Genomic DNA, 26,933 nt, shown 5'->3' on the forward strand with positions numbered 1-26,933 from the left:
GACCTAGGAAAACGCCATCAGAAATCTGTCACTTTGGCTTAAATGGACTAGAGTGTGGTATCTCCCTCTGAACCTTAATGTTTAGAACCAATGGTAAAATTTTCCCTGTAACTGCTCTTGCCGTCTGTCACTCCACTCAGGGGTACCTCGCTCCATGTCCTCTGGAGATTGCAGTAAGGGTCAGAGTGCTTTTTCCTAAGCTCTCGTCACGTTTTGAGGTGCTGCTCTGAATGGTCAAGGAGTGTTCAACATACGTTTGCTTACTTGAAAAACCATAATTTTGCAGCAGTATAAGTGTGACCCTCCAGGCTCAGGGTCTTTACTGTTCTTGCTGATTTCTTTAATTTTTCTTTCTTAGGCCTTTGAATAGTGCATGGTGTGGTAAAGTATAGAGAGGCATACTTAGTGGTTGTGAATGCTTGGTAAACTGGTTTCTTTGTTTTTAAAATGCTTATTATGGAAAAAGAGCTCTATTTGAGGGGGGAAGGACAACCCAGCTGTTACTAACTTGTGTGCACTCTGTAACTGTGTACCGTTCCGTTTTAGTGCCTGTGGCGTTGCAGTGTTTGTTTCCTCTCTGAATCCCTTGCAGGAACTGACCTCTAACCTACCACATTAAATGGTGCTCCTGTGCTCCTCCCCAGCCGCGTCTGATTTGTTCTTTTTCTTTTTTTTTTTTTTTTTTCTTTTTCCTTTTTAAAGGTTTGGCATAGAAATGGTACCTTTGGTTCAAAATGAACAGGAAGTCTTGGATTTAGATGAAGAGCCTGATCTGTCCAGACTTGAAGGATTCCATTGGGAAGGTATTTCCATTTCCGCATCCTCCGGCTTGGCAAGAAAACGAAGCCTTTCTGAAAGCAGCGTGATCGTGGACAGGGCTCCTGGATATAGCTTCTTTAGTGAGGAAGGTACCGGCAAAGAAAATGAACCCCAGCAGATTGCTTCACCTAGTAACACATTAAGTGCTGCCCCGAGTCAAAAGGCAACCATGTATCTTGATCAGGAAGTGGCACCTCTGACTCCGTCTGTCAGAACAGGTGAAAGGGTTGGGAACATTCCTACCCAAAGGCGACATAGTGCACAGTTACCATCTGATCCCATAATGCCTTTCGTGCATTCGGCCAGAGAGCTGCACAGCCAGGAGAGGTCTACACCATCATTGGAGCACCGTGCCCAGGAGAGCAGTGGAGAAGGAAACTCACTGTCATCAAATGCATCTTCAGTTCATGCGATCTCCAGCCTAGCAGATGCAGCCACTGACAGTAGCTGTACCTCTGGTGCTGAGCAGAACGATGGGCACAGTGTTAGAAAGAAGAGAAGAGCCACCGGGGTGAGTATGAGTCCCCGTGCTTTTGTAAGGTGTCTTGTATGAAGACCTTGAGTATTGATAAGAAAGGTTCAACTGAGTTTTATTGGGTTATCTGGATGTAGTTTCCTTTGCTCTGAAGTAGAATATAAGACTCTTGACCTTCATCCTTCTGGCTCCTCTCCTGAGTAGCTCCACTCAGCTAGATATAATGTGATACGAATGTACAGTACCTGGAAAATCTGACGTCATCTCCAAAGCAGTGGTTCACCTGCCTCAGGAGAGGTCACATCTCCAGGCGAAACTCACTCTGCTTTTATAGAGGCGTGTGCGAATGTGGAAGGCTTACCGCTGAAGAGATTGGATAGTGGTAGAGTGCGTATACATAGACATTGTGTAGTGACTGCTGAGTCCTTTTGATTGTCTTTTGTCCATAGTACCCCACCTGATCCTGTAAGACACTTTGCCTTCATTTAACCAACTTGTACTCCTCTGGCTCTGTGATGATGGTGGTGGTGGTGGTGATATCCCTGTTCCAAGGTCCCTCTCTGGAAAAACAAAACAAAACAAAAAAGCTGTTGGTGGTCATACTGTCTGTAATCTGGCACCCCCTCCCTTTGAAACTGAAGTGATTAACAGATTTAGACCTACTTCAAGCCCTGAGTCTGCTTCTCTAAGCCAGAGAAGATACTTTTAGTGATTTTAAATATTCTTGAAGCTTGAGATGTACCCTTTTGAAAAGCCATTATCTTGAGGTTTGCCTACTAGGTAGTTTAGCTTCTTGTTGGAAACTATGGAAATTTAGAGTGGAACCTATGCTGTGACAAAATCAATTAATTAAAATGTCCTTGGCTCTGCCTGTCTCATCTGCATGTCATTTTACCTACATGGAAGGCTGGGCACATGGGCTGTACTAATCTAGACCAGAACCTTAGGCTTTGTATTAGAAACCTTAAGTCAACTAATGGTTGAGTTGTGCACAAGGCCTGTGTTGTTCTCTCAGAGATGATAGCAGTAGCAAAAGGTATCATATGGCTATCTTAAAACTCATTCTTTTTTACCGGGCGGTGGTGGCGCACGTCTTTAATCCCAGCACTCGGGAGGCAGAGGCAGGCAGATCTCTGTGAGTTCGAGACCAGCCTGGTCTACAAGAGCTAGTTCCGGGATGGGCACCAAAGCTACAGAGAAACCCTGTCTCAAAAAACCAAAAAAAAAAAAAAAAAACATTCTTTTTGTCCCTCTCTTGCAGAATTTCCCTTATTTATATATTGAATCAATATTCAATTTTCTTTCTCTTCAGGATGGATCTTCCCCTGAACTACCAAGTCTTGAGAGAAAAAATAAAAGGAGGAAAATTAAAGGAAAGAAAGGTACGGCTATAGAATTCTATAGCAGAACATGATTGTTTTAATTATTTTGTTTGTTTGGAGTCTTTTTTTGTTGTTGTTGTTGTTGTTGTTTTAAGACAGGGTTTCTCTGTGTTAACAACTCTGGCTGTCCTGCAACTTACAGAGATCCACTTGCCTCTGCCCCCCTAGTGCTAGGGTTAAAGGTGTGTGCCACCACTGCCTGGCCTATTGTTTTTATTTTTGCAATGCTAGGGGTTGAACCCAGGGCTTCATACACGCTAGGCAGGCGCTCTACCTGTATCTCTGAGCACAAGAAGTTTCCGATAGCACTTTAGCTTTTTTATAATTTGACATGTCAGTTTCCAGTCATCAAACACTGAACATCTGCTTCAGAGTATTTACTGTTTGTTTTGAGGTAGTATTGCTATATAGTCAAGACTGGCCTTTGAGATAGGTATTGTTATGTAGTCAAGACTGGCTTTAGACTTAGAGAGATCCTCTTGTCTCAGCCTTCCATGTGCTAGAATTACAAGCTTAGAGCATCATACCACAAGGCTTGCTGTAAGTGTACTTTTTTTTGTTTTGTTTTTATTGAGAAAGGAACTGAATTGTGACTCAGTGGTAAAGTACTTACTTGCCTAGAAGGCATGAGGTCCCTGGTTCAGTCCTCAGCACTGGGTATCACCTGTCTATAGACCCAGGATGGCCTGGGCTACAATCCTGCTTTAGCCTCTGGAAAGCTAGATTGCAAACTTGTGCCACTATACCTGACTCGTACATGGTTTTTCTTATATTGTGGTCTTCCTTAAAAGCAGAGAAAAGAGCATGGTAGTAGTGGCACACACCTTTAATCCCAGCACTTTGGAGGCAGAGGCAGGCAGATCTTAGTGAGTTTGAGGACAGCCAGGACTGTTAAAAAGAAACCCCTGTCTCGAAAAACCAAAAAAAAAAAAAAAGTGAAGTATGATTTCTTGCAACGTTAGTTGCTGCTGCTGAAGAAAACATGATGCCATATAGAACTGAAAGCTAAGTTATATCCTAGGCATATATGTATAGGCAGGAACTTTCACTGATTCTAATTTCACCAATTAGAATGAGAAGGAACAGGTAATTTAATTAAATTGGTGTCCCTCTCACTTTTTTTTTGTTGTCCTGTGACTCAGACTAGCCTTGAACTCAGAGTAGCTCTGCCTCCAAGTCCCAAGTGCTGGGATTGCAGCTGGGAGCCAGCTCACCTGGCTTCACCTTTATATTTTTGAGGTTTCATGTTTGCTTTTCTGATGTGAATTAAGGAGTTTGTAGCAGAAAGAACGGTCTCTGATTTGGGTCCATTTAGGTTTCTATTCAGCATCATCATTGGGGGAGCTTTAGTAAAGAGAACTGCAACACAGTCACGGAACAAAAAGTGCTCCTCAACACACTGGGGAGGTGGAGGCAGGAGGACCAGTAAGTAGCTGGAGGTTATCAAATGCATGGAAAGTTCAAGGCCAGACTCTGCTATGTAATGAGACCCCAACAATAGCAACAACAAAAACCATAAATAGGCCAGTTGTGATTGATGCCCTTAATCCCATCTCTCCACAGAGACAGAGGCAAGTGGGCCTGAAAGTTCCAGGTCAGCCAGGACCAGGTAGCCCCTGTCTCAAAAAACCAGCAAGAGTCTGGTTAAAGGGAACTGTTTGAATCTGAGAAACAGATGAGAACATGGTTTCAAAAGCACGTTCTGTAGTCTGAGACTTGGTCTCGCCCAAAGCCCTAAGTGAGGAGCTCAACGGACAGCAGAAGAAAGGGAAACACGACCAGAGCCCTCTGTTCTAGGGCTGAGATCTCAAACACAGTGAGCGGGGGTAGGAAACTGAAAGTCCCCTTCTGGTTCTTGTTTTATGAGATCCATGAGTCTTGTTTACCTGTCGGGGGAAAAGGTGTGTTTGTGCTGAGCACGTGTGTTTCTACCTTTGAAGGAACTATTATTAAACCGGCCCTTTTGTTTTGTTTTGACAGAACGTTCTCAGGTTGACCAGCTACTGAATATCTCCTTAAGAGAGGAAGAACTGAACAAGTCGCTGCAGTGCATGGATAACAACCTCCTGCAGGCGCGGGCTGCTCTGCAGACAGCTTATGTGGAAGTTCAGAGGTTGCTCATGCTCAAGCAGCAGGTAACAGCTGGAGAATACTGGGAACGCTGGCAAGCTTGGTGTTGGATTCGAGAATGCTTAGCAAAGTATTTTACTTTCAGATAACTATGGAGATGAACGCACTGAGGACTCACAGAATACAGATTCTACAAGGATTACAAGGTATTGTGAGAAGCCATGGGAGTGTCACACAGTTTCCTGCATGTCTCCAGGGTTTCACCCAGAGGCCTGTGCGTCTCAAAAGTGTTTTAACAACTGGGCTGAGTGGCCAGGCCTGTAGTCTCCTGCTCAGGAGGATCATGAGATCGAGATTTATCTGGGTTAGAGAGTGAATTCAAGACCCGCCTACATCTCAAAATGAGAGAGTAAAAAGAATTAGTGATATAGCTTAGCTGTTGAGTGCTTGCTTGATATTGGCAAGGCCATAGGTTCAGTTAATAGTGTGGGACTGCAGTAATGGAAGGAGGAAAAGAAGCAGTGGAGACTTTTGGTTAGGAATCAGAAGCACTGAATTCAAATCTTGGCTTCCATTAGTAACTATATGACTTGGATAAGCTTTTAATATTTGGTTTTTTTTTTCTCTGCCCTTGTTGGTTGTCTACATTTTGTTTGGACAACTTAAAGGGAGGATGCTATCACATTATTAATTTAATTTCTTATTTGTTTCTATTTTTTATTGTTTGTTTGTTTTTAATGCAGGGTCTTTCAGTGTAGCCCTGGCAGTTCAGGGAATTATGCTCTGTAAACCACACTGGCCTAGAACTCACAGAGATCTGCCTCCTGTGTGCTGGGATTAAAGGCATGAGCCACCCACCATGTCTGGCTAATTTTTATTTATGAGACAGGATCTCATGTAGCTCATGTTCCCTTAAACTTGGTAGGTAGCTAATGATGCTGCTGAACTCTTCATTCTCTGTCTCCATCTTCCAAGTGCTGTGATTACAGGCACGTAATACCGTGACCAACTTAAAATTATTTCGTAACCTTTAATATACATATCGGGTGCCAGGTATGCCGACATGTGCCTTTAATTCCAGCCTTGGGACCCTGAGACAAGTGAATCTCTGTAAGTTCAAGACCAGTTTGGTTCCAGAGCAGCTAGCATTACATAGTGTGACCTTGTTTCTTACAATACAAAGTAAATAAAAAACTGACTTTCCAAGTGACATTCTTGCATTTGTGTGTGTTGTCTGTGTTTCCTGTTGTAGAAACGTATGAGCCCTCTGAGCACGCAGACCAGGCTCCCCACAGCTTCACAGCACGAGAACAAAGGAACAGTCAATCTCAAACCTCTGTTGAGACCCCACTGCTGCCTACTCCCTTTTTCCCAGGGTTTCTGGAGCCGCCTCCTTCCCATGTGTCTCTACCATCCACTGGAACCCCTCTCCAAATAACCACGTCTGCTTTCCAAGTCCATGGTACTGTCCCTGACTCATCAGTTCAGATTAAACAAGAGCCCATGTCTCCTGAACAAGAGGGGAGTATGAATGCTGTGCCCCAAGGCCCTGCTTCCAGTGTGTCCAAGGAACTACTGCAGACTAATAGTGAGTAAGCCTTTCTGTAGTTCAGGGCGATCCTGAAGACAACTATACATCACTGTATAAAGCCTGCTAGAACAAAGTCACACACAGGTGGATCTCTGAGTTAGAAAGCAGCCTAATCTAGGTCTCAAAGTAGTTATTATAGTTAGTTTTTTTATTGACATAATTTATATAGGAGGATCGTTTTCAAATACTTGAGAATGTGGTCGAGGAGATGGCTCAGTGGGTAAAGGTGCTTGTCGCCAAGCCTGATGACCTGAGGAAGAGAACCTGGACCCCCACATGCACAGCTGTGCTGAACACACAGATATAAAATAAATGTAAATTCTTAAGAAACTAATAAAATGTTTCAGAGAATGTAATTTAAGTTTCATTGTTCCCTGATTTTCTCAGAGCTTAATGAATTGACATCACACTGACATTTCCACAAGGTTTCATTTGTGGTTTGATGCTCGGGTTAAGATTGGTCACCCTGTTTGTGTGCTAAGGTGTGTACTCTGAATTTCTGAGCACTTAACTGTCTAATTTCTGAGCACTTAACTGTCTTTATTACCTCAGATGTAAGCCAGGATTGATTAAAAACCTGAGAGGCGAGTGGTAGTATTGGCCATAGGGCTCTGATGTTCACAGGTATTAACAGGAACTCATGTGGGCTGAGAAGGAGCCAGAACTTAACACTTGCCGAGTTAACATTTGAGAATAACTTATTAGCTGTTTTCGTTACTTCAAATCCTATCATATTAAACACTCAGTCAGAGAACAGACAGTCCAAATGAAATGGCTCAGCAGACATAAGCTAGCCAAGGCAAGCCTGCCAACTCAAGTCTGATCCCTGGAACCCACGTAAAAAGCTGCGTGCGGTGGCACATATCTAATCCCAGCACTCCTTGGTGTGGGAGGTCAAGATGTGAATGACTTGGAAGCTTGCAGGCCAGCTAGCCTCGAGTATGAAGCACAGCAGCAGAAAACAGGCGAGTCTGCCTCAGTACGGTAGAAGGCAAGAACTGACACTCAATATTGTCCTCTGACCTGCACACTTACGCCATGGTATGTACACACACTTGCGCTCACCCTGCCAAAAGTCAAAGAGGCATTGTGTGATTCCTTAAGCTAAAACAGTTTGAGAAATTACCTCAGCTTCTGCTACTGGTGCCCTGTTGCAGTATTTATGCAGATGCTAGTATTGAATGTCTGTGATCTGTCATATTGAATTTTAAGTTACTTTTATGGGATTAGTATTTAGGTTTTTAAAACTGTAACGCATTAGAGTTGGTGAGGTGACTCAAGCCTGAAGAAAGCCTGGGTTCGATCCCCAGTCCGATACTGTAAAAAGAGAGAAGTGACTTCTGCAAATTGTCCTCTGACCTTCACACATGCCCACATACACAAATAAAATTAGCAAAAAGAAATACAATTTATGCAGTGAATTATACTGACTTTTGAATAGATTATCTAATAAAAATTAACTGGATATATTTTGTTATGTATTTCCTATCTTTTAAGGGGGTAGGCTGCTGGAGATTGCATTTTAGGCAAAGTCAGTACTGCCGCAGAACTACAAACATCCTGAGCTGTATTTCAGTCTGTCTTAAACCATAAGTGTCTGTTTGTTTACATGCTGACTGTATAATAGAGAAATCATAGTTTACCATAATCTGACCTTAGTCTGTGGGAGCTAAGGAGGAGGTTCTGTGGATGAAATAATTTACTCTTATAAACGCTGAGGATCCACGTTGTAATCCCGCACGCTTACCGTAAAATGGGACTGAGATAGAATCACGAAGTTCATGCATCGACCAGCCTCAAGTACACGGTGCATTGACAGAAGCAGTAAGAGATTCTCTGCCTCCATGCAAGGTAGAAAGTAAGAATGGCTCCCAAAAGCTGTCCTCTGACCTCCACACAAGTTCCTGGGCGTGTGTACACTGGAACTTATTCCTTGTATGCATGCATGCATACACACAAAGCAAAGCCTGTATACCATTAAATATGTGAACATTCATAGTAGAAGAAAAATCAGTAGGCACAGTCCCTGGCTGCAGAAGCTGATTTTCTGTTTGATTTCCTGATTCAGGAGTGGTCAGTGACAGCTTCCCAGTTTACCCAGCCACCCCTGCAGCATTAACTTCAGAGTCAACAGAAAGCTCCCTGGAGGCTAACCGAGATAAGAATTCTCCTGTGGGTCAAGTAAATTCCAGAAGCAGAGAAAACTCCCTCTCCTCCCAGTCTCCTGAGCGTCCTGGCATAAACAAAGGTGAAGAGTCTGCCAAAGGCAGCAGTGGATCTGAAGCCTGTAGCAGTTCTTTTCTGAGGCTGTCTTTCACTCCCGAAACCCCTGTGGAGAAGGAGACTCACTCTCCAGCTGAGCAGCAGGCTGAATCCACACTGGCATCAGCAGAAGCTAGAGGGAGCAAGAAGAAGAAGAAACTCCGGAAGAAGAAGACGCTAAGGGCCACCCATGTTCCCGAGAACAGTGACACTGAACAGGATGTGTTCACTGCTAAGCCTGCAAGAAAGACAAAGGCTGGAAAGGTAGCTAAAGGGGGGAAAGTAACCACCTCCACCTGGGAAGACAGCAGAACTGGGCGGGAGCAAGAACCTCTCAGAGCGGAGCCCGACAGTGAGTCCTCCCTGGAAGTCCTGGAAGTCCCTAATCCTCAGTTAGAGGTAGTTGCCATCGATTCTTCTGAATCTGGAGAAGAGAAACCAGACAGCCCATCAAAAAAAGACAGCTGGAGCTCTGCAGAGCAAAACCCAGTAGAAGCTTCTCGTTGTGGTTGTGATGAAGTTAGCTCTACCAGTGAGCTTGGCTCCCGCTACAAGGATGGCGTTCCTGTCAGGTGAGGCTTAAGTTCTCATACCCAGGTTCCTGGGAAACGGCCCAGAATCAAGTATGGCAAGGGCTAAGGAAAACCCATAATTCATTGCATTTTCCATCAGATCCAATCAGGAGCAAGCATACATCCTGAAGAACCTCTAGCCCACACGTGATCAAGCACGGCCAGTGCACACGGCTCAAATATACTTGTTTAGGGGAATGAAAAACACGTGGCTTGTTTTCTCCCAGAAACAATGGCCTCCAGCATTTCCGGAACCATCTGTCCTTGGGCAAGGGGCTCACAGATTAGAGGCATTTTTGTTTCACAGATCTGTAGGGCATAGTAATTAAAACCTAAAATGTACCTTTGGCTCTCACAACTGCTCTTTCACTTACTCTTTTTTGTTGTTGTTGTTTTAAAGCCAGGGTTTCTCTGTATAACCCTAGTTGTTTGTTCTAGAACTTGCTCTGTAGACCAGGCTGGCGGCCTTAAACTCAGAGATCCACCTGCCTCTGGCTCCCAGGTGCTAGAATTAAAGGCATTTGCCACCACCACCCAGCTTCATTTTCTCTTCTAAGTAGAATTTTAGAATTTATAAATCAAAAATTTTGTGAAAAGAGTTATGAACGGGAAAATCAAATCTTGGGAGTTGGGTTTTTTTTGGAGGGGGGTTGACTGTTGTAAATTTCAAAGAAATTTCAGGTGGAAAAATTGAGTTAGAAAATTTTTAGTTTTACCGTCTGTTCTGGTCTCCAGATGCCAAGAAATTGTTGCTTTTATTTTTTTCAGTGTGGCAGAAACTCAGACAGTGATCTCCTCCATAAAAGCATCCAAGAACTCTTCAGGTAATTGTTCTGTTTGTTTAAAAGTAGCTGCGGGGAAAGGGTTCTTAGAGTTTAGAAGTCTAGTCAGTTAAACCTATTTACAAGTGTTCACAGAGCAGGAGATGAAGTGAGAGGTTACAGCGCCAAGTCTGTAGGTCCTGGACTTTGCAAGCTCACGCGCACATCTGTCGTAGCTGGTTCCCTTTTCTGACCTCATTGGTTTTAAAGTTGTCCTTGTTTTTGGTGGAGTCTTCCCAATGAAGAACTTTGAAAATTGTGACGTTCTTCTTGGGGAGCTAGGACTTAGGAGAATCTTTCGGTGATTTTGTTCAAATCCTCTAGATGGTTGTGATGACTTTGACTTAGTATCTTTTCAGACTGTAGCATACATGTGTCTGAAACCTGTTTCTGATTTCTAGAAATATCTTCAGAGCCAGGAGATGATGATGAGCCAACAGAAGGGAGCTTTGAAGGACACCAAGCTGCAGTGAATGCAATTCAGATATTTGGAAACTTGCTGTACACCTGCTCGGCAGACGCAAGTGTCCGAGTCTATAATTTGGTGGTAAGAATGATGTTTGGAGAACCTCTGGTTGCAGCCTTTAGAACTCACTCGTGTTGTTCCTAGCATCAGTGGAGGGAACAAGCATACTGACTTCCCGGGGGGTGTAGGCTGTCCTAAAGGCAGTGGATCATGCAGTCCACGGGGACAGCTCTGCCTTCTCTAATCACGTTTCCTAAAATGTAGTTCTGAGAGGTGCCTACCTCTCAGGTATCTTCCTCTCTCCATTAGAAAAAACTCTCCTGTGCAAGCAGTTATGTGAACTAGGGGCGTGAGAAGTATTGGAAGTGACCCCAGGAAGAAAGCAGTAAGAGTGTGTGCTCTACAAAAGCAGAGCTGGGTGTGGTAGCATATGCCTGTAATTCCATCACTTGGAAAATAGAGACAGGAGGATGGGGAGTTTAAAGCTACCCTCTGGTACAAAGACTTGAAGTGTTTTAAGCTGCATGAGTCTGTGTCTTAAAAAACCTAAATCTAGGAAATCAGGTCTAGAGTTCAAGTTGTGAGATGTGTGTATGTATGTATGTATGTATGTATGTATGTATATTCTAAATAGATCTTGTTATATATGCAGATGTAGCATTTAAGATAGATTTTTCCTAAGCTACTAGGACCAGTGATAGCACCTGATATTTTTTTAAAATATTTATTTTATTATGTATACAATATTCTGTCTGTGTGTGTGCCTGCAGGCTGGAAGAGGGCACCAGACCCCATTACAGATGGTTGTACCATGTGGTTGCTGGGAATTGAACGCAGGACCTTTGGAAGAGCAGGCAATGCTCTTAACCTCTGAGCCATCTCTCCAGCCCCAGCACCTGATATTTTTAAATTGTTGTACAATCTCATGAGCTGGTAATCAAATGCATAACTCTCTGGACAATTAGCAGCAGTTTGGATTTGCTAGGTTCCTTGGTCCATATATTAGAAAAACTTGACCTAGGCATTAAGTGAAATTCTCTCCTGCCTCATTGTGAACCACCTAGGTATTTTTGGGTGTGGCTTAGTAAGTATATGGTTGTAGGTATCTCACTGTATCACTGTATGTGACTTTGTTGGACATTCAGTGGACAACAGATGTTCACTGAGCACACTTTGTGTACTGAGCAGCATAATTGGGGTGAATATAGCAATGAACTGAAAGTTTTTGCTTGTTTTTATTAACAGAAGGCATTGTCTAAGTCCTCTATATTGGTTACTCCTTCTATCACTGTGATAAAACACCATGACCAAGGCATCTTCTAGAAGAAAGGGTTTGTTTGGGCTTCCAGTTCTAGAGGGCTGTATTCCGAGTGGCAGGAACAGGGTGGCAGCCGGCACAGTGGCAGGATGAGGAAATTCCCATCTTAAACCTCAGGCATGGAGTAGAGAGAGTGAACTAGAAATGCCTGCCCCCTTTGACATAGCTTGTCCAAGCAAGGCTGCACCGCCTAAACCTCCCCCAGACAGCACCACCAGATACGTAAGACTGGTGAACATTTCTGACGCAAACCACCATATCTTCTAAATGCCGTACGTAAGAATCTGACCTGTGCTTGATTTTCAGAGTCGGAAGTGTATTGGTGTCTTCGAGGGCCACATTTCCAAAGTGAACTGTCTGCTCGTCACTCACACATCTGGGAAGAATTCTGTCCTGTACACTGGTTCCAGTGACCACACCATTCGCTGCTATAATGTCAAGGTAGGCGGCTCTAGAGAAGTCAGAGTGGTAATATTGAACCTTTAACCATATTTTAGCATGCTGATACTATCTTAGGTAGATAGAAGATTCAGCATGAACCACATTTTCTGTTTGTTCATCAGTATCTATTAATTTAATTAACAGTATAGTTTCCTTGGTCTTTCTCATAAATAGTCTCTTATATCAGGTGTCAGAATTAATCTTAGTTGCAATATTTTAATTATACTTATTTACTTTGTATGTGTGTGGAGGCCAGAGAATGACTCACTGAGTTTTTCCTTTCTACCTTGTGGTCCAAGGGATTAAACGTAGGTTTGATCAAGCTTGGCTACAGGAACCTTTATCTGCTCAGCCATCTCACTGGTCCCTGTTATTTAATTTCTTTAAAAGTTAAATTTTATGGAATCTAGAGAAACAAGTCAGTAAAGTGCTTGCCTTGAAGAAGACCTGAATTCTTTCCCCAGAACTCACTTTAAAAAACTGAGCTTAGGGCTAGAGAGGTGGCTCAGAGGTTAAGAGCACTGGCTGCTCTTCCCGGGGTCCTGAGTTCAATTCCCAGCACCCACATGGTGGCTCACAACCGTCTGTACTGAGATCTGGTGCCCTCTTCATGACCAAAGTTCAGATCCATGGGGTCCGTATGATGGAAGGAAGGAACTGGCTCTGTACGTTGTCCTCTGGCTTCCACACTGGGATGCATGTGTCAGAACAAACACTGAGAAACAGGCGTGAGCCATTAAGCCTAGTATAGGATATGCTGGGGACTGAACCCAGGACTCCTGTCTGCTAGACAAATACTCTACCAACTGAGCCACATCACCAGCCTGCCAAATGCAGCTTTATAATTTATTTATCTTTGTTTCAGAAGCTTAACACTCAAGGCATCCCTTTTAAGAATTTATACATTTTTAGTTAGAAATACCAGTATGGCTAAACTGTTTTTTGATAGTACTCTTATGCCCTGGGATCTCGACCTTATATTTTAAAGAAGAAAAATACTTAAGATAATCTACCATGCTTTTCAGCCTCATTTTAAAACATTTTGAGGAACAATTGTTCACACATTTACCACTATCCTCTGTTAGTAAGGGATTATTTGGGATGTGGTGGGTTTTGTTTTGTTTTTTCAGACCCGAGAATGTATAGAACATTTAAAGCTGGAAGACCGGGTTCTCTGCCTTCATAATAGATGGAGAATCCTCTATGCTGGACTGGCAAATGGCACTGTGGTCACTTTCAACATAAAGGTCAGTGGGCTGAATTTCCCTGCTGTGGGAAATAGTGGGAGGCCATCTCTTTCTTCTGGTTTGAGGAAAGAACTAGCCTTTATTTAAAAACAGTTGTCTTCTAGTGCAAGTGAAATCTGTCCTCCTTTCTGTCTGCTCAGACAAATGCCAGGACCAAAATGTAGCCCTACTAAATTAAACCAAGCCTGAGTATTTGGGCCAAATGAGTCATGGGTTAAATCAGTCTATCTCGTGACAGCATGGAAAATGAATCTGGGCCCCTGACTTCTGACGCTAATGTGGGTTGGAGGCTGACTTAGGGTTCTGTGAGGGAAAGTAAGTCAGAGGTCTCCTCTAGCAGCTGGACAGCCTCATTCTTTTCCAGCCCAAGGATGAATTCATTTGGTGAGCAAACTTTACCATCTTTCCTGTCCTGGGCCCCAGAGTAGCCTAATTTCTGTTGCTGTGATGAAATAACCCAGCCAAAAAGCAACTCAAAGAGGAAAGGTTTATTTAGCTGATAGTTCCAGGTTAGACGGAGTGGAAATCAAGGCAAGAACTTGAAGCCACTAGCCAAGAACAGAAGGAAGTGAATACATGCAAACTTTTATTCAGCTCCCTTGCTTCACTTTCCTAGTCAGGCCCCAGACCCGAGAACGGTACCACCCATACTGGGTAGTCCCTGTCTTCCCTCAAACTTACAAAGGCCAACCTGACGACCTTCATTGAGACTCTTCTTCCCAGCTGAGCCTAGGTTGTGTTTAGTTGATAAATAATTTCCCGATGGCCTGGTAGTAGTGAGCTTACACGTCAAGAGCCTTGCTCCCATTTCTGCTTTGGAAAGTAAGTGCATCCTGACAACTTGGAGAAGCCTTACTAGTAGAGTCGGGAAGACCTTGTCGGAGGCTTTGTGGGCAGCTGGCGTGGAAGGATAGGCTACGGGTGAAGAAGAGGAAATGGGTGCGATGTGTACCGGAGCAGGGCTTGTGAGTACGGATGCTTGTGGCACCACGTCCCTGTCAGTCTTAGTGTTCCTGGTGCAGCACTGGCTGGGACCGTATAAGGAATGTGATGGAGCATGGTTTTGCTTTTTAGAAACCTTTAAAATGAAATGTGAAGATTCTAGTGTGTCTATAACCAAGTGATTTGGTTCATGATGTAATACATACAGATTTTTTTTTTTTACTGAAGCCATGAGTGTCACTCTCCTGATCAGATTGAATTAAGCACTAGGAATAAGGACATAAGAGTAAATTAAAATTTTATTTATAAAGGACAGCAGCTTGATAGTTATAAAATGTTTTTTTCTCTTTTGTACAGTTATTTAATGTCAGAGATCAATTACGAAGGGAGCATTTGGTGATATCAGATGGAAAAGGGTTTTACATGGTGGGAAGTTGAGAGAAGGAGCAGGTTTGAAAGGGTTGGGTGTGAAAAGGTTGAACACCGGGGCTGGCTCTTTGCTTCGTTCGTTGCCTATGCCCCTATAGTGCGGAACATGGTACTGCATACCAGACTGTTTACCTTGCAAGGCCTGTTTCTCACTCAACCCAGAACTCCAGGCTTTCCTTAGCATGTCAAGATTGTTTAGCTGCCAACGGCTGCTTTCTGCTTAGTTTCTGGGAGTTTTACTTCATGTATGTACCTTCTGTACCTTTTAAAAATTTTGGGGGGCAAATGAGCAGCTTTGTGGATAAGACTGGCAAGCAGGGTAGGAGAAGGAAAACATGAATGAAGTATGAGGTGAAACACGTATTTTTTATAGAGTTTATGGTGTAAAGATGCCATTCTGATATAAAGGCTGCTATTTTCTGTTAAATGACTTCATGAGAGATAACAGACATCTCCAGAGAGGGAGAGGCAGTTTGAGGTACCAGAAGATGAAAGTAAGACTAATGTGGAGAATTTGAGGATTTTTTTTAAAGTTTGTTTTGTTTATTTTAGATTTATTTATCTTATTTAATGTGTAAGAGTATTTTGCCGCATATGTCTGTATACCACATGCCCACAGGAATCAGATCCATCCCTGAGAGTTTGAATTTTTATTGAATTGGAGAGATGGTTCAGTGGTTAAGAGGACCAGAGTTCAGTTCCCAACACTCACGTCTGCTGCTCGCAGTACTAGTAACTCAGATCCAGGAGGGCTGGTGCCCTCTTACAGCCTCCATGGGGACTGAACACACATGGCAGAGCGCCCCTCCCTCCCAGTCAAACGAGCATACACATAAGTGAAATAAATCTAAAATGGTTTGAGAAAATGAGTACCTCTCAGGAGAGATTTTTTGAAACATCATGAGCTATGTATCATATCTTTTGGGGGACGAAACACAATGGGAAGATAGGCATACTGACTCTTGCCTATAATCTCAGCACTGGGAAGGCTGAAACAGGAGAATTTTTGTGAGTTTTGAGTGTAGTCTGGGCTGGCTACATAGTAAGTTCAAGGCTTGGCTGGGCTGCTTAGTAAGACCCTGTTTCACAAAAGGAAGAGTAACTGAAAGAGTCTGCAGAAAACTGTCGGCAAAACTCCAGTGGAGTTGACATGTTGTCGGGGCCATAGTTCAGGTTGAGCTATAAAATAATTTGTCATGTGTGAGTTTGCCCTACTAGATTAGGGAAAGAAGGTCCCAAGATAGTTGGAACTGGCATGCCAGGGATTAGAACATTCAGGATTTAGGATGGGCAGTAGATGTAAGTTTGTAGCAGTTTTGGTTAGTTGTTTTTGAGGTTTTCTTGCTAAGTTGGTTTTATAGAATGTTGGTTTGTTTTTTAGAACAACAAGCAACAGGAGATCTTCGAATGCCATGGCCCTCGGGCAGTGAGCTGTCTCGCCACAGCTCAGGAAGGTGCCCGCAAACTGCTGGTCGTAGGATCTTATGACTGTACCATTAGTGTCCGTGATGCACGGAACGGGCTCCTGCTCAGAACCCTGGAGGGCCACAGCAAGACCGTTCTTTGCATGAAGGTGGGTAAATAGGTTTAGACATTTCCACTACCATGTGGTGTGTTTTTAGAGTCTTGTAAAGAGCACAGTCAAGGATTGCGGTCTTCTGTGCTTGGGTCACAAAATGAACAACCATTTTTAATAATGCTAGCAAGAAACAATGTATTTTACTGTAGTGTGAGCACACTCTAATGCCCTTCTAGGGCAGTTCATAGTCAGTCCGCAGAGGTCATGAACCTAGTAATGTTCTGGCAGGTTCATTACAGTGCCTGGTGGTAAGACATGCATTTCCAGTTAGAAAACTTGTCTGAGAAACATTGTTTTATGCACAGTTTGTATTCATCTGAAAATGAATGAGTGGAAAGTCCCATTTGCCACTGTGTGTTAATGTCACCTTGCACAAAAACTAACTCGCTGGTTTTCTTTAAGGTGGTGAATGACCTCGTGTTCAGCGGCTCCAGTGATCAGTCAGTCCATGCTCACAACATCCATGTAAGCTGGGGGTGAGGTGGAAGGAAGTTTGGAAGGCTTCCTCGGCGCTCTTAATTTTTAAATCTCCCATTATCTAGTGAAAAGGAATAATAATAACCCCATATGTGTGTGTGTGCTCTTGGGTAATTTCAAACCACCTGGAAATTCTAACCTCATCAAAAAAATTAATCAGAGAAAGACTTGAAGTTTCATTTGAATGCCTCTTTTAAGCTTGAGGACCATGGCTCTCAGAGAGTGTTTAAAAGTAGAACAGATACAGATGGTTTGAGACTGATCTTAGTTCTCAGCGCAGAAGCTCGGTTCCTGGTCTGCAGGTGGAGTCCAGTCGATCCCGACTTTTTACTGGACCAGTGAAATGATGAAAGCGAGAGGATAGCTTGACTCTCATTTCTTATCTCAGATTTATATATTTGTATATTGCGTGTGCATATATAAAAAGATATCTTGGGTATAAATATAAAATTTGTTTCGTGTACACGTAGCCTGAAAATAATTTTGTTTTTTAGTGTGTCTGAGTTTTGACTGTAAGTGGGGTGAGGTATAGAGTTTTTCACTTGTGATCGATGTCTATGCTATAAACTTGTGGATTTTGGAGCACTTATGACTTTTGGATTGGGGATACTCACACTCCAGAAATAGAAGGGCTGGTAAATGGCTTAGCAGGTAAAGGAGCTTACCCCGAAATCCTAAACTAAGTTTCATCCCCTGAACCCACATGGCAGAAGAGAACTGACTCTCCGAGTTGTGTATACAAAATACACAAAGTCAACAAGCGTTAGTCACAGGACATGTGTAGTGTTCTCTGTGGGCGACAGCACTGTGAGAGTGACACCGTGCGCTGCTAGCATTAGAGTGGCTGTGCTTGTCTACAGCGCCTCGGAGTAGTTCCCTTAGAACCTTGCAGTCATACAGTGTTGCTGGAACCCTAAAAGCCAGACTAGGGACTGTCCCTCTTTTCTGATACAGACTGGTGAGCTTGTGCGCATCTATAAAGGTCACAATCACGCAGTGACCGTGGTGAATATCCTGGGGAAGGTGATGGTGACTGCCTGCCTGGACAAGTTTGTCCGAGTCTACGAATTACAGGTAGGATTGGGCCCGTGTGTTTGGCATGACTGCTTTGAGGAGATGGTCTGGAGTAAGGATAGGCACCTTCAAATCTACACTCTCAAAAGCCTTCCAAGCCGGGCGGTGGTGGCGCACGCCTTTAATCCCAGCACTCGGGAGGCGAGGCAGGCGGATCTCTGAGAGTTCGAGGCCAGCCTGGTCTACAAGAGCTAGTTCCAGGACAGGCTCCAAAGCTACAGAGAAACCCTGCCTCAAAAAACTAAAAAAAAAAAAAAAAAAAAGCCTTCCAAAATGATTAGGAAGCAGCCAGGCCAAAGACTACACCCAGAAACCACTCTGAGATAACTTGCTCAGGCTCCTAGTTGTCAAAATTAGCATGGTTTTTACCATCTTCCTTTCTCTTTTGGGGGGATAGGGTGGATAAGTAGACAGGGATTGAGACAGGGCTGTGTAGCCCATTGGCCCCAAACTTCCAATGTAACTAAGGATGTCTCTGAATTCCTGACCTTGCTGCCTTCACCTTCCAAGTGCTGAGCTTGGTGTTACTATTAACAAAACTTAGATGCTTTCTGAAGAGCATCCGCAGCCTCTTAAACCCTGTCCAGTTCTCCTCGTAGTGACTTTGGGTTTGAGACTTTGATTGTAAAGACATTGGTGTCAAGTCCTTCACTGACTTAATCTCTAACTTTTTTTCTTCCACCTAAGTCCCATGATCGACTGCAAGTTTATGGAGGACACAAAGACATGATTATGTGTATGACCATCCATAAAAGTGTGGTGGGTATTGCTTATTTTGTCAGATGTTTGCCTCTGAATGTGTTTACTTCAGCCCCCATATGCTGATAATAATGTGTCTACCTTTACTACTTCCAAAGTGACATCTTACCAACTTGATTGTGATGTGCCCCGTGTCGTGTCATAATAGTGGGAAGCAACCCAGCAACATTATTGATCATTCTGTGTCTATGAATAACCAAAATAAGTCATATCTATGTTACCACTGTTAATGGAGTATATGATTAGATGCTTTAAAAAGAATGAGTGATGCTTTTGCTCTGAACAGGACACTGGGAACTAAGAAGATTTGGCCAATGTGGCATTGTTAGAGCCAACTTACCCAATCCTGCTTAACTAACTTCCTTTCTTATTTGTTTAGATAGGGTTTTACTGTGTAGTCTTGGCAGGCCAGGCCTGTAACTCACTGTGTAGACCAGACTGGTCTTGAACTCAAGAGATAAGCCTGCCTCAACCTCCCAAGTGCTGGGATTAAAGGCTCCCTGCTTGGTTTAGAGGGTTTTATTTTTAATTGTGAGCTTGAACTGGGGTGGATGTTTTTAAGATCTTGAGTAGTAAAACTCTTTGTTTTGCATTGAATACAGACTCCCAGTAGGCAGCACTGTCCCAGTACAGAGTAAGCAGGAACCTTGGAGCCCTGCCATCCTTGCTGTGAGCCACAGCTAAAGGGTGATCTCTCAGGAGCACAGTTTCAAGGGGGCTCTGATCAAAGGTCAGGAAATTACTGCTCCACTTTGGTGTCTGAACCCAGGTTTTATGTGAGGTTTCTGATTGTTTATACTTCCGTGAAGGGTGTTTTTATATTTGTTTCTTTGTGTATATTTAGTTTGATACCCTGAACCTCTTTCTCCAGATTTACACTGGTTGTTATGATGGAAGCATCCAGGCTGTGCGACTGAATCTGATGCAGAATTACCGCTGTTGGGTAAGCATTAAGAGCCTTGTCACCAGACTGCAGAGTTGCTCAGTCCTGAGCTGGTTTATAGATCTTCCTGATCTTCGTTGTAGCATTTGAGTATCGTGATCTGCTTTATGACTTTCACTGTATGGCAGAGGAGCTTCATTTTGGATGAATACACAAAATGCTCTTTTATTTTATTGAAAAATCTCTCAAGTTTGTTATGAGATATGTAAACAAATAAATCACACACTGAGTTTTATTCCTACTTAGGAATGCCTAGCCTTAGCTTGGCTTGTTTCTAGCCAGCTTTTCTTAAATTATCCCATCTACCTTTTGCCTCTGGGCTTCTACCTTTCTCTATTTCTTTTTTTTTTTTAATCTTTATTTATTTATTATGTATACAATGTATACATAATATGTATGCCTGCAGACCAGAAGAGGGCACCAGATCTCATTACACATGGTTGTGAGCCACCATATGGTTGCTGGGAATTGAACTCAGGTCCTCTGGAAGAATAGCCAGTGCTCTTAACCTCTGAGCCACCTCTCCAGTCCCACTTTTATCTATTTCTATATATCTTTTCTTTCTTTCTTATTCCATGCTGCGTGGCTGGCCCCTTATTTTCTTCCTCCTTGATCCTTTTCTCCCAGATTTCTCTTCTATTTATTCTGTCTTCCTGCCTTGTTGTTCAGCTCTTTATTAAACCAATCAGATGTTTTAGACAGGCAAAGTAACACAGCTTCACAGAGTTAAAAGAATGCAACACATCTTTGCATCTTTAAAACAAATGTTCCACAGCATAAACAAATGTAACACATTTCAAATAATACCTCACAACAATTTATGGCAAGTATAGAAGCTAATAATTAGCCCACAAAATTAAGTACCATCCCTGTAGGCCTTGTTTTCAGTTGTTTCTGGTTCTGGGAGAGACCAGTGAGAAGTTAATGACACTAGGTTTCTTTTCCCCCCAGACCCTGAATTCCTTATCAGAATTAATGGAATGTTGGACATTTTATCAAATTTGATTCTCAGCCTGTCTGTCGCCTTACTATTTTTTAGCTCTGGCATATGTCACTGTCTTTGTTAGTCTTCTCGGGTAAGGAAATCAAAATAGAGGACTAGATCTATAGCACAAAGGTAGTTGAAATCATCTGACTGGGAAAAATCTCAGATTTTTATTGCCGTTTAGTAATGAACATGGTAGGGGGGCTCTCAAGGTCCTTCTGAGGCTCTAAGGGCAATGGGTGGCTCATTGCTAGAAGAGATACTTTCTTTGGTGTAGCCACATGATTCTATAAATAACCACTGGTCATACTTCTGTAAGCAACCTTAATGAAGCTCATTGGGTCAGTTTTGAGGAGGAGAAAGGAGAGAGGCTGGTTGAGAAATCAGTACACATGTGTGAGAATGGCATAGTAAAGCCCACTGTGCATAATTAATATATGCTCACTAAAACATCCTACAGTTGGCAGTCATAACATTCATTTCAATGCTGAAGGCTTAGAAGCAAGAACAGAGTCCTTGTGCTCGATGAGTAATACGTGAGATTAAGCCATGTTTACAGAAAATTACATTTTGTTTTAAGTGGGTAAGTAAAAGATTGTGATTCAGGTGATAGAAGTTGTGAGTTTTAAAAGCCAGACTTCCACAGCAGGTAGTTGTTTGCTTTGGGACAGGTCTCATGTTGACAAAGCTGGTCTTGAACTCCTGATTCTCCTGCTTCTGTCTCCCAAGTGCTGGAATTGCAAGTGTGTGACACTAATCACAGCGTCTAGCATTTTGTAATTTAGCCTCATGGTTTTGAGAGTTGTTAAATCTATGCTTTTCAGTGTTATGGGAAAGCTGCTTGCCTTTGTGGGGAAAAATGGATTGCAAGTCCACAAAGCGAGTTCCAGGACAGCCAGAGCTGCTAAACAGAGAAACTGTCTCAAATAAACAAACAAAAAAGGATCACAGAATAAATGTAGCAGATTTTATGACACAAGATAAAAGACATGCTCTAGCTGGGAGTAGTGGGACATCAGTTAATCTCCACACAGGCAGCCGGGTGCTGAGCCTTCAAGGCCAGTCTGGTCTACCTAGGTAGTTTAGGCCAACCAGAGTATGCAGCAAGAGGGGACGAAGGTGTTTGTGTGTGGACACGTGTATGTGTGTTTCCTGTGCTCATGTCCCTCCCATCCTTTCTTACAGTGGCATGGCTGTACTCTGATATTTGGTGTTGTGGATCACTTAAAACAACATTTGCTCACTGACCACACCAATCCGAACTTTCAGACGCTGAAGTGTCGCTGGAAGAACTGTGATGCTTTTTTCACAGCTAGAAAAGGATCCAAGCAGGTATTTCTGCGGGATTGGACCAACCTGGGCTCAGCAGATATTTTAGACAAGTGTGGTGTCAACCTTCCTAATCCTGCGACCCTTTAATGCAGTTAGTTCTTCATGTTGTGCTGACCCCAATCATAAAAGTTATTTCATTGCTATTCATAACTATAATTTTGCTGTTAAAAATCATAATATAAATATCTGACATGCAGGATATCTGATATATGATCCCTGTGAAAGGGTTGTTCGACCCCCAAAGGGGTTGTGACCCACAGATTGAGATCATTGACTTAGAGCAAAGACCAGTAAACCCTGTTTGTCTTTTAAGGTGTTCAGGATTGCAAGAAATAGGGAGTGGCTAGGAATTTTCCTTTTTATTGCTCAGGAATTTGAGAGTTAATTAAACAGGATTTTCAAAAAATAATTGGTCTGTTTTTAATAAAGAGGTTAAGCAGAGTCTTTAGATTTGTGCTCTTGTGCTAAGGGGAGATGTATAGTTTCCTGTGGTTAGCAGGAAGATGGTGCCTCCTGCCCTTAATGTGTGCATAATCCAGTTCGGTGTTCATCAGCATTAACTTTCTGCTGCTCGGCTGCCTGCTTGTTTCTCATGGCCCTTTCTTTTTTCCTCCTAGGATGTTGCAGGACATATTGAACGACATGCTGAAGATGACAGCAAAATGGATTCGTGAAGTTTTTTGCCTCCCATGTTGGGAAGTCATTTGTAAATTGTTTTCACATTGGCCCTCACACAGGCTGCTCTGTCCTTCTCCAGGGAAGCTGGGAAGGAGACAGCCAGACCTACCACTAACAAATTCTGGGCAGTCTGTGGAAGATAGGTTACATGCAATTCAAGTCTGTGCTGGAGCGTTTAAGGGTGATGTTTAAGCAGATTTTAAGGAACCAGGTTCTTCTGGGAGAGATGACAGTGATTTATGCTAGTAGATTATAGTTGTTTATTAAAGAATCAGATTTTAATTGTTACCCAGTTTGACCCTAATCATACACATATTTTATTGATTTCATTTTTCATTTCTGCTTTATGTTCGTATGATGGCTTATGATAGGTTGTTAAGGATCAGTTTTAACTCCTTCTTTTGAGATAACTGGGTATTTAAAATTGAAGCAATCATTTTCTTTTTTAATAATTATGTGCAGTGTTTCACTAGTGAGTGCTCTGTAGATGGACAGAGCTGGCTGTAGGAACAAAACATGGAGAGTCCTGAGAAACAGCCTTTCTAGTGTTTTAAACCACTCCAGGGTGCTCAGTGTGGCGCCCCTTCACTGCTGCAGTCACTGCCGCTCGAACTGAAGTCTACCTTCATTCCCTTTCCAGCATCTGGCACTCAGAGTCCACAGAGCCTGGACGCCTTGTGGGTTGCTCTGTGGCCAGCCCCCATCTCTGACTATCTTGCTGTGCCTAAAGCAATGGCACAGGGGGCTCATGGGTGCTTTCACCCCTCCTGCAGCACCCTAGATAGGGGAGCTGGGGAAAGCATCTAGGTTCAGAGATGTGACTTCTGAAGCAGTGCTGCCTTCACATCTGTGCCACTCAGGCACTGGAGCAGTGAAGGAAAGGCAACCGTTGGGAGCACCCATGTCACGTGCCTTAGCAGGATTGCTTTGGGCTTGGATTGTCTCGAGACTTGTATGTAAAACTAAACAAGTGTTACTTTCTAATCTTTTGTTTCTGGATTCTCAAACTCGGGTTCTTCAGAGGGAGAGGACCCTCATACCACACTTCCTAGCTTCAGGATGTGATGCTTTCTGGTACTAGGATTACAGATTCTGTTTTTGTACCTGGCCTGATCAAACCTCCCCATAGGCTCTAGGGCAGGGCAACTCCACCAGGGATTGATGGGTGGGCTGCAAGCCAGTCTGAATCCTCTGAAATTGCATGGAAGACTAAGTATGTCTTTTTCCCCCCTTGGAATGGTTCCAGTAGTTCTTACTGGATCCAGAAAATGTTAAGAATGAATCTAGCGGCTGATGATAGCTCACGAGTGACTATTGTTGGGGGAAACTTTTGTTGACCACATGGCTTAGATGTGAAGAGAACCATGGCTGCTGCTGAGATCTTACTGACAAAGCATAATTATGCCATTTCTGTGTAAGATTAAAAACCTTCCCCACCTCTCACCTCCACTCCCTGTAAGGGTGACCAGAGGACACACACTTCTGTGAGTCTGGAAAGTGATCACTTAGGAAAGCTCATGTGGGTTTATTGCTAAACCTGCATCATTCTCTGGACTACAGCATCTCCCGGGTTTCCACATAGGCAGGGCAGTGTGCTAAGGAAGCACAGGTTCCTGTTCACCCAGGGGAGTGCAGGAAGGGGTGAGGATGGTAGAGCTGGTGCGCAGCAGGGAAGAAGAATGACAGGTGTTGAGCAGCAGTGGGGAATGCTTGAGGGCTTAAGGGCATGCCGTTCGACAGGATCAGTAGGAACTGTGGTCTGAGTTTCCCTTGGTGGCATTGTGTGCATGTGTTTGTCTGCTCGCTCGTGTGCGTGTGTGCAATCACATGCGTGCACCTGCACTGCTGTGTCCTCATTTCACAAGGGTCTCTTTGAAGCAGTGGATTGAGAACTGTTCTCCGGGTTGAGCGGCCTAGTGTGGAGCTGAGGATGTGGCTCCTCGTGACTCCTGCGTAAGTTGTTCACTAAGTCTATCATTCACATCAGCCTCCAGTTCCCCTAAAGGGGGTAGCTCGGGTCTGCTGATTTGATAAAGGAAGTGACTAATAGCCTGCCAAACCCAAGACATTTCTTAGGAGTACTTGCAGGTCATTTTTAATGTTTTTAATCTTTTATGCCTAGTCCAGCAGCTCAAAGCAAAGAAAATCTTAAAAAAAAAATCCTTTTGTGTTTACAGTGACGGTTCTAATAAAATACCAAACACTTTGATTTTTTTTAAAAAAAAGTTTTCACTTAGGTTCAAAACACATATTGACATATTTTGCTCAACTGTAAACAATGCAAATTTAAAAAGGGCAAGACATATTCTGACATTACTAAAGTTTGAGAAGTTGTTATTTAGCATTACACTTGTTACTTTTGTGAGGCAAACATTTTATTCAGGAGAGTTAGTCGTTGAAAATTTGAATTCATGAATTACACAGAACCAAGCCAATACTTTTGTGATTGAAGTGACTCTTGCCAACCAAGGTTTGGTTTTGTTCTCTTTTGTTTCTGGTAGATATATCTATGGGACAATTTCAGTGCGTGGGCATGTGGCTGAGTTGTTGGGTGTAGGTGCACACTTACAAGAATGACAGTATTATCTCATGGAAGATAATTCATTGGGAAGGAAATTGAGGTATATCGTTAAGTAGAGCTTGAACAACACTGGTCTTGTGGTTTGGTTAAATAGCTGCGATTTGCTTATACTTACATAGCAAATTTGTCCTGTTGCTTCAAGGGGAATTCTAGGGTTACTATTAAGGCTGCATTTGCTGTGCTTGTAGTGGTTTCACCCTGTCCTGTCACTGAGGGCCTTGGGTTTGAGAGAGGTGGCCCAATAGGTAAGAAAGGAAGAAGCTGTGGTGGGGGGTGGGGTCACACACTTCCATATGCAGATGTGTGTAAAATTAACCTACTGCTTACCACACAGCAACCTTCTCTTCACCTCCAGCCCCAAGGACAAGGCCCAGAAGTAGCCCAGTGCTGGCAGAGGTAGAAAGGAAAGGCTGTGGGGGAGTAATGCCCAGAACTGCCCAGCAACTTGGTTTCTTATTGTATTCCAACATTAAATATGGATTAGAAGAAATGTCAGGTGACGTTTGACTGCAAAGATATTTCTAAACAGCCTTCTTACGTTTTGGTATAAAAGCTGTGAACTTCATAACTTTGTAAGTGAGATATAAAACAAATACAAGAAGAAAATAAAGTACTTTTACTAAGTGTTCATTTTGTTACTTTGTGTTTTCGTAATTAAGAGCCTTTTTCACTTTGGCATAAAGGACAGACAGTGAGCAGGAAACATGGTGCTCATGTCAGACAGGCCTGTGAGCAGAGGAGCTGGGATGAAAACAATCACCTCTCTCCTGCACCGACCTGTGGTAATTGGCCCATCCTGTTGCCCATTTATTTGACTTAAAATTTGTTTATTTTGCCAGGCAGTGGTGGCGCACGCCTTTAATCCCAGTGCTTGGGAGGCAGAGGCAGGCGGATCTCTGTGAGTTCAAGGCCAGCCTGGTCTACAAAGCGAGTTCCAGGACAGCCAGGACTGTTATATAGAGAAACCCTGTCTATAAATAAATAAGTAGTTTATTTCATGATTTCATACATATGCACTTTGATCATCCCCGTTCACCTTCTACTGCCCATGTGTACTCTACACCAGCAATCCTGGAAAAGATTTGAGTGGTCCTTGTGCTCGGGAACTAGCAGTCGTGGGGCTAGAGGGGTGGCTCGGGGGTTAAAAGCACTGACTGCCCTTCCAGAGAACCTGGCTGTGGTTCCTAGCACCCACGTGACTCTCACAGCCATCTCTAACTCCAGTTCTAGGGAATCCGATGCCCTCTTCTGCCTTGCACAGGCACGAGGCATATAGGAGTTGCTTAGACATAAAAGCAGGCAAAACACTGATACACATAAAACAGATTAAAAGACATGATTTCAGTAAGACTCAAGCCTTTGATTTTATATGTATTTCCCATTATATTATCCTGAAACTAGAGCTTGCTTTTCCCCACTAATACACTAACCAGACCCAATCTTTCCAGTACCTAACAGAATCAGGTATATCCATAGGCTAAACAGGGTTTTATTGTTTTTTTTTTTCAAGACAGGGTTTCTCTGTGTAGCTTTGGAGCCTGTCCTGGAACTTGCTCTGTAGACCAGGTTGGCTCCAAACTCCGCCTGCCTCTGTCTCCCAAGTGCTGGGATTAAAGGTGTGCGCCACCACCGCCCGGCCTATACAGGGTTTTCTTTGTGTTGTATACGTATGTGCAGGTGTGGGGGTCAG

The 26,933-nt window shown here is 43.2% G+C and overlaps 1 protein-coding gene across 3 annotated transcripts in view; it reads left to right on the forward strand.

Moving 5' to 3' along the window:
- Positions 1–25,869, forward strand: part of Znf106 (zinc finger protein 106) — a 56,356-nt gene extending 30,487 nt beyond the window's left edge. For all 3 annotated transcript variants that reach the window (XM_057780209.1, XM_057780212.1, XM_057780211.1), the window contains 17 exons: positions 703–1,330; positions 2,607–2,676; positions 4,657–4,811; positions 4,892–4,952; positions 5,999–6,334; positions 8,406–9,171; positions 9,940–9,995; positions 10,394–10,539; positions 12,083–12,217; positions 13,348–13,464; positions 16,217–16,408; positions 16,817–16,879; positions 17,846–17,965; positions 18,653–18,724; positions 19,596–19,667; positions 21,838–21,984; positions 22,602–25,869. In XM_057780209.1, coding sequence (XP_057636192.1) covers positions 703–1,330; positions 2,607–2,676; positions 4,657–4,811; positions 4,892–4,952; positions 5,999–6,334; positions 8,406–9,171; positions 9,940–9,995; positions 10,394–10,539; positions 12,083–12,217; positions 13,348–13,464; positions 16,217–16,408; positions 16,817–16,879; positions 17,846–17,965; positions 18,653–18,724; positions 19,596–19,667; positions 21,838–21,984; positions 22,602–22,658 — 3,193 coding nt within the window. In that variant the 3' untranslated portion in view covers positions 22,659–25,869. The remainder of the gene's footprint in view (positions 1–702; positions 1,331–2,606; positions 2,677–4,656; positions 4,812–4,891; positions 4,953–5,998; positions 6,335–8,405; positions 9,172–9,939; positions 9,996–10,393; positions 10,540–12,082; positions 12,218–13,347; positions 13,465–16,216; positions 16,409–16,816; positions 16,880–17,845; positions 17,966–18,652; positions 18,725–19,595; positions 19,668–21,837; positions 21,985–22,601) is intronic.
- The last annotated feature ends 1,064 nt before the right edge of the window (positions 25,870–26,933 follow it).

Source organism: Chionomys nivalis, chromosome 9, assembly GCF_950005125.1.
Source record: "Chionomys nivalis chromosome 9, mChiNiv1.1, whole genome shotgun sequence".
Lineage (NCBI taxonomy): Eukaryota > Metazoa > Chordata > Mammalia > Rodentia > Cricetidae > Chionomys > Chionomys nivalis.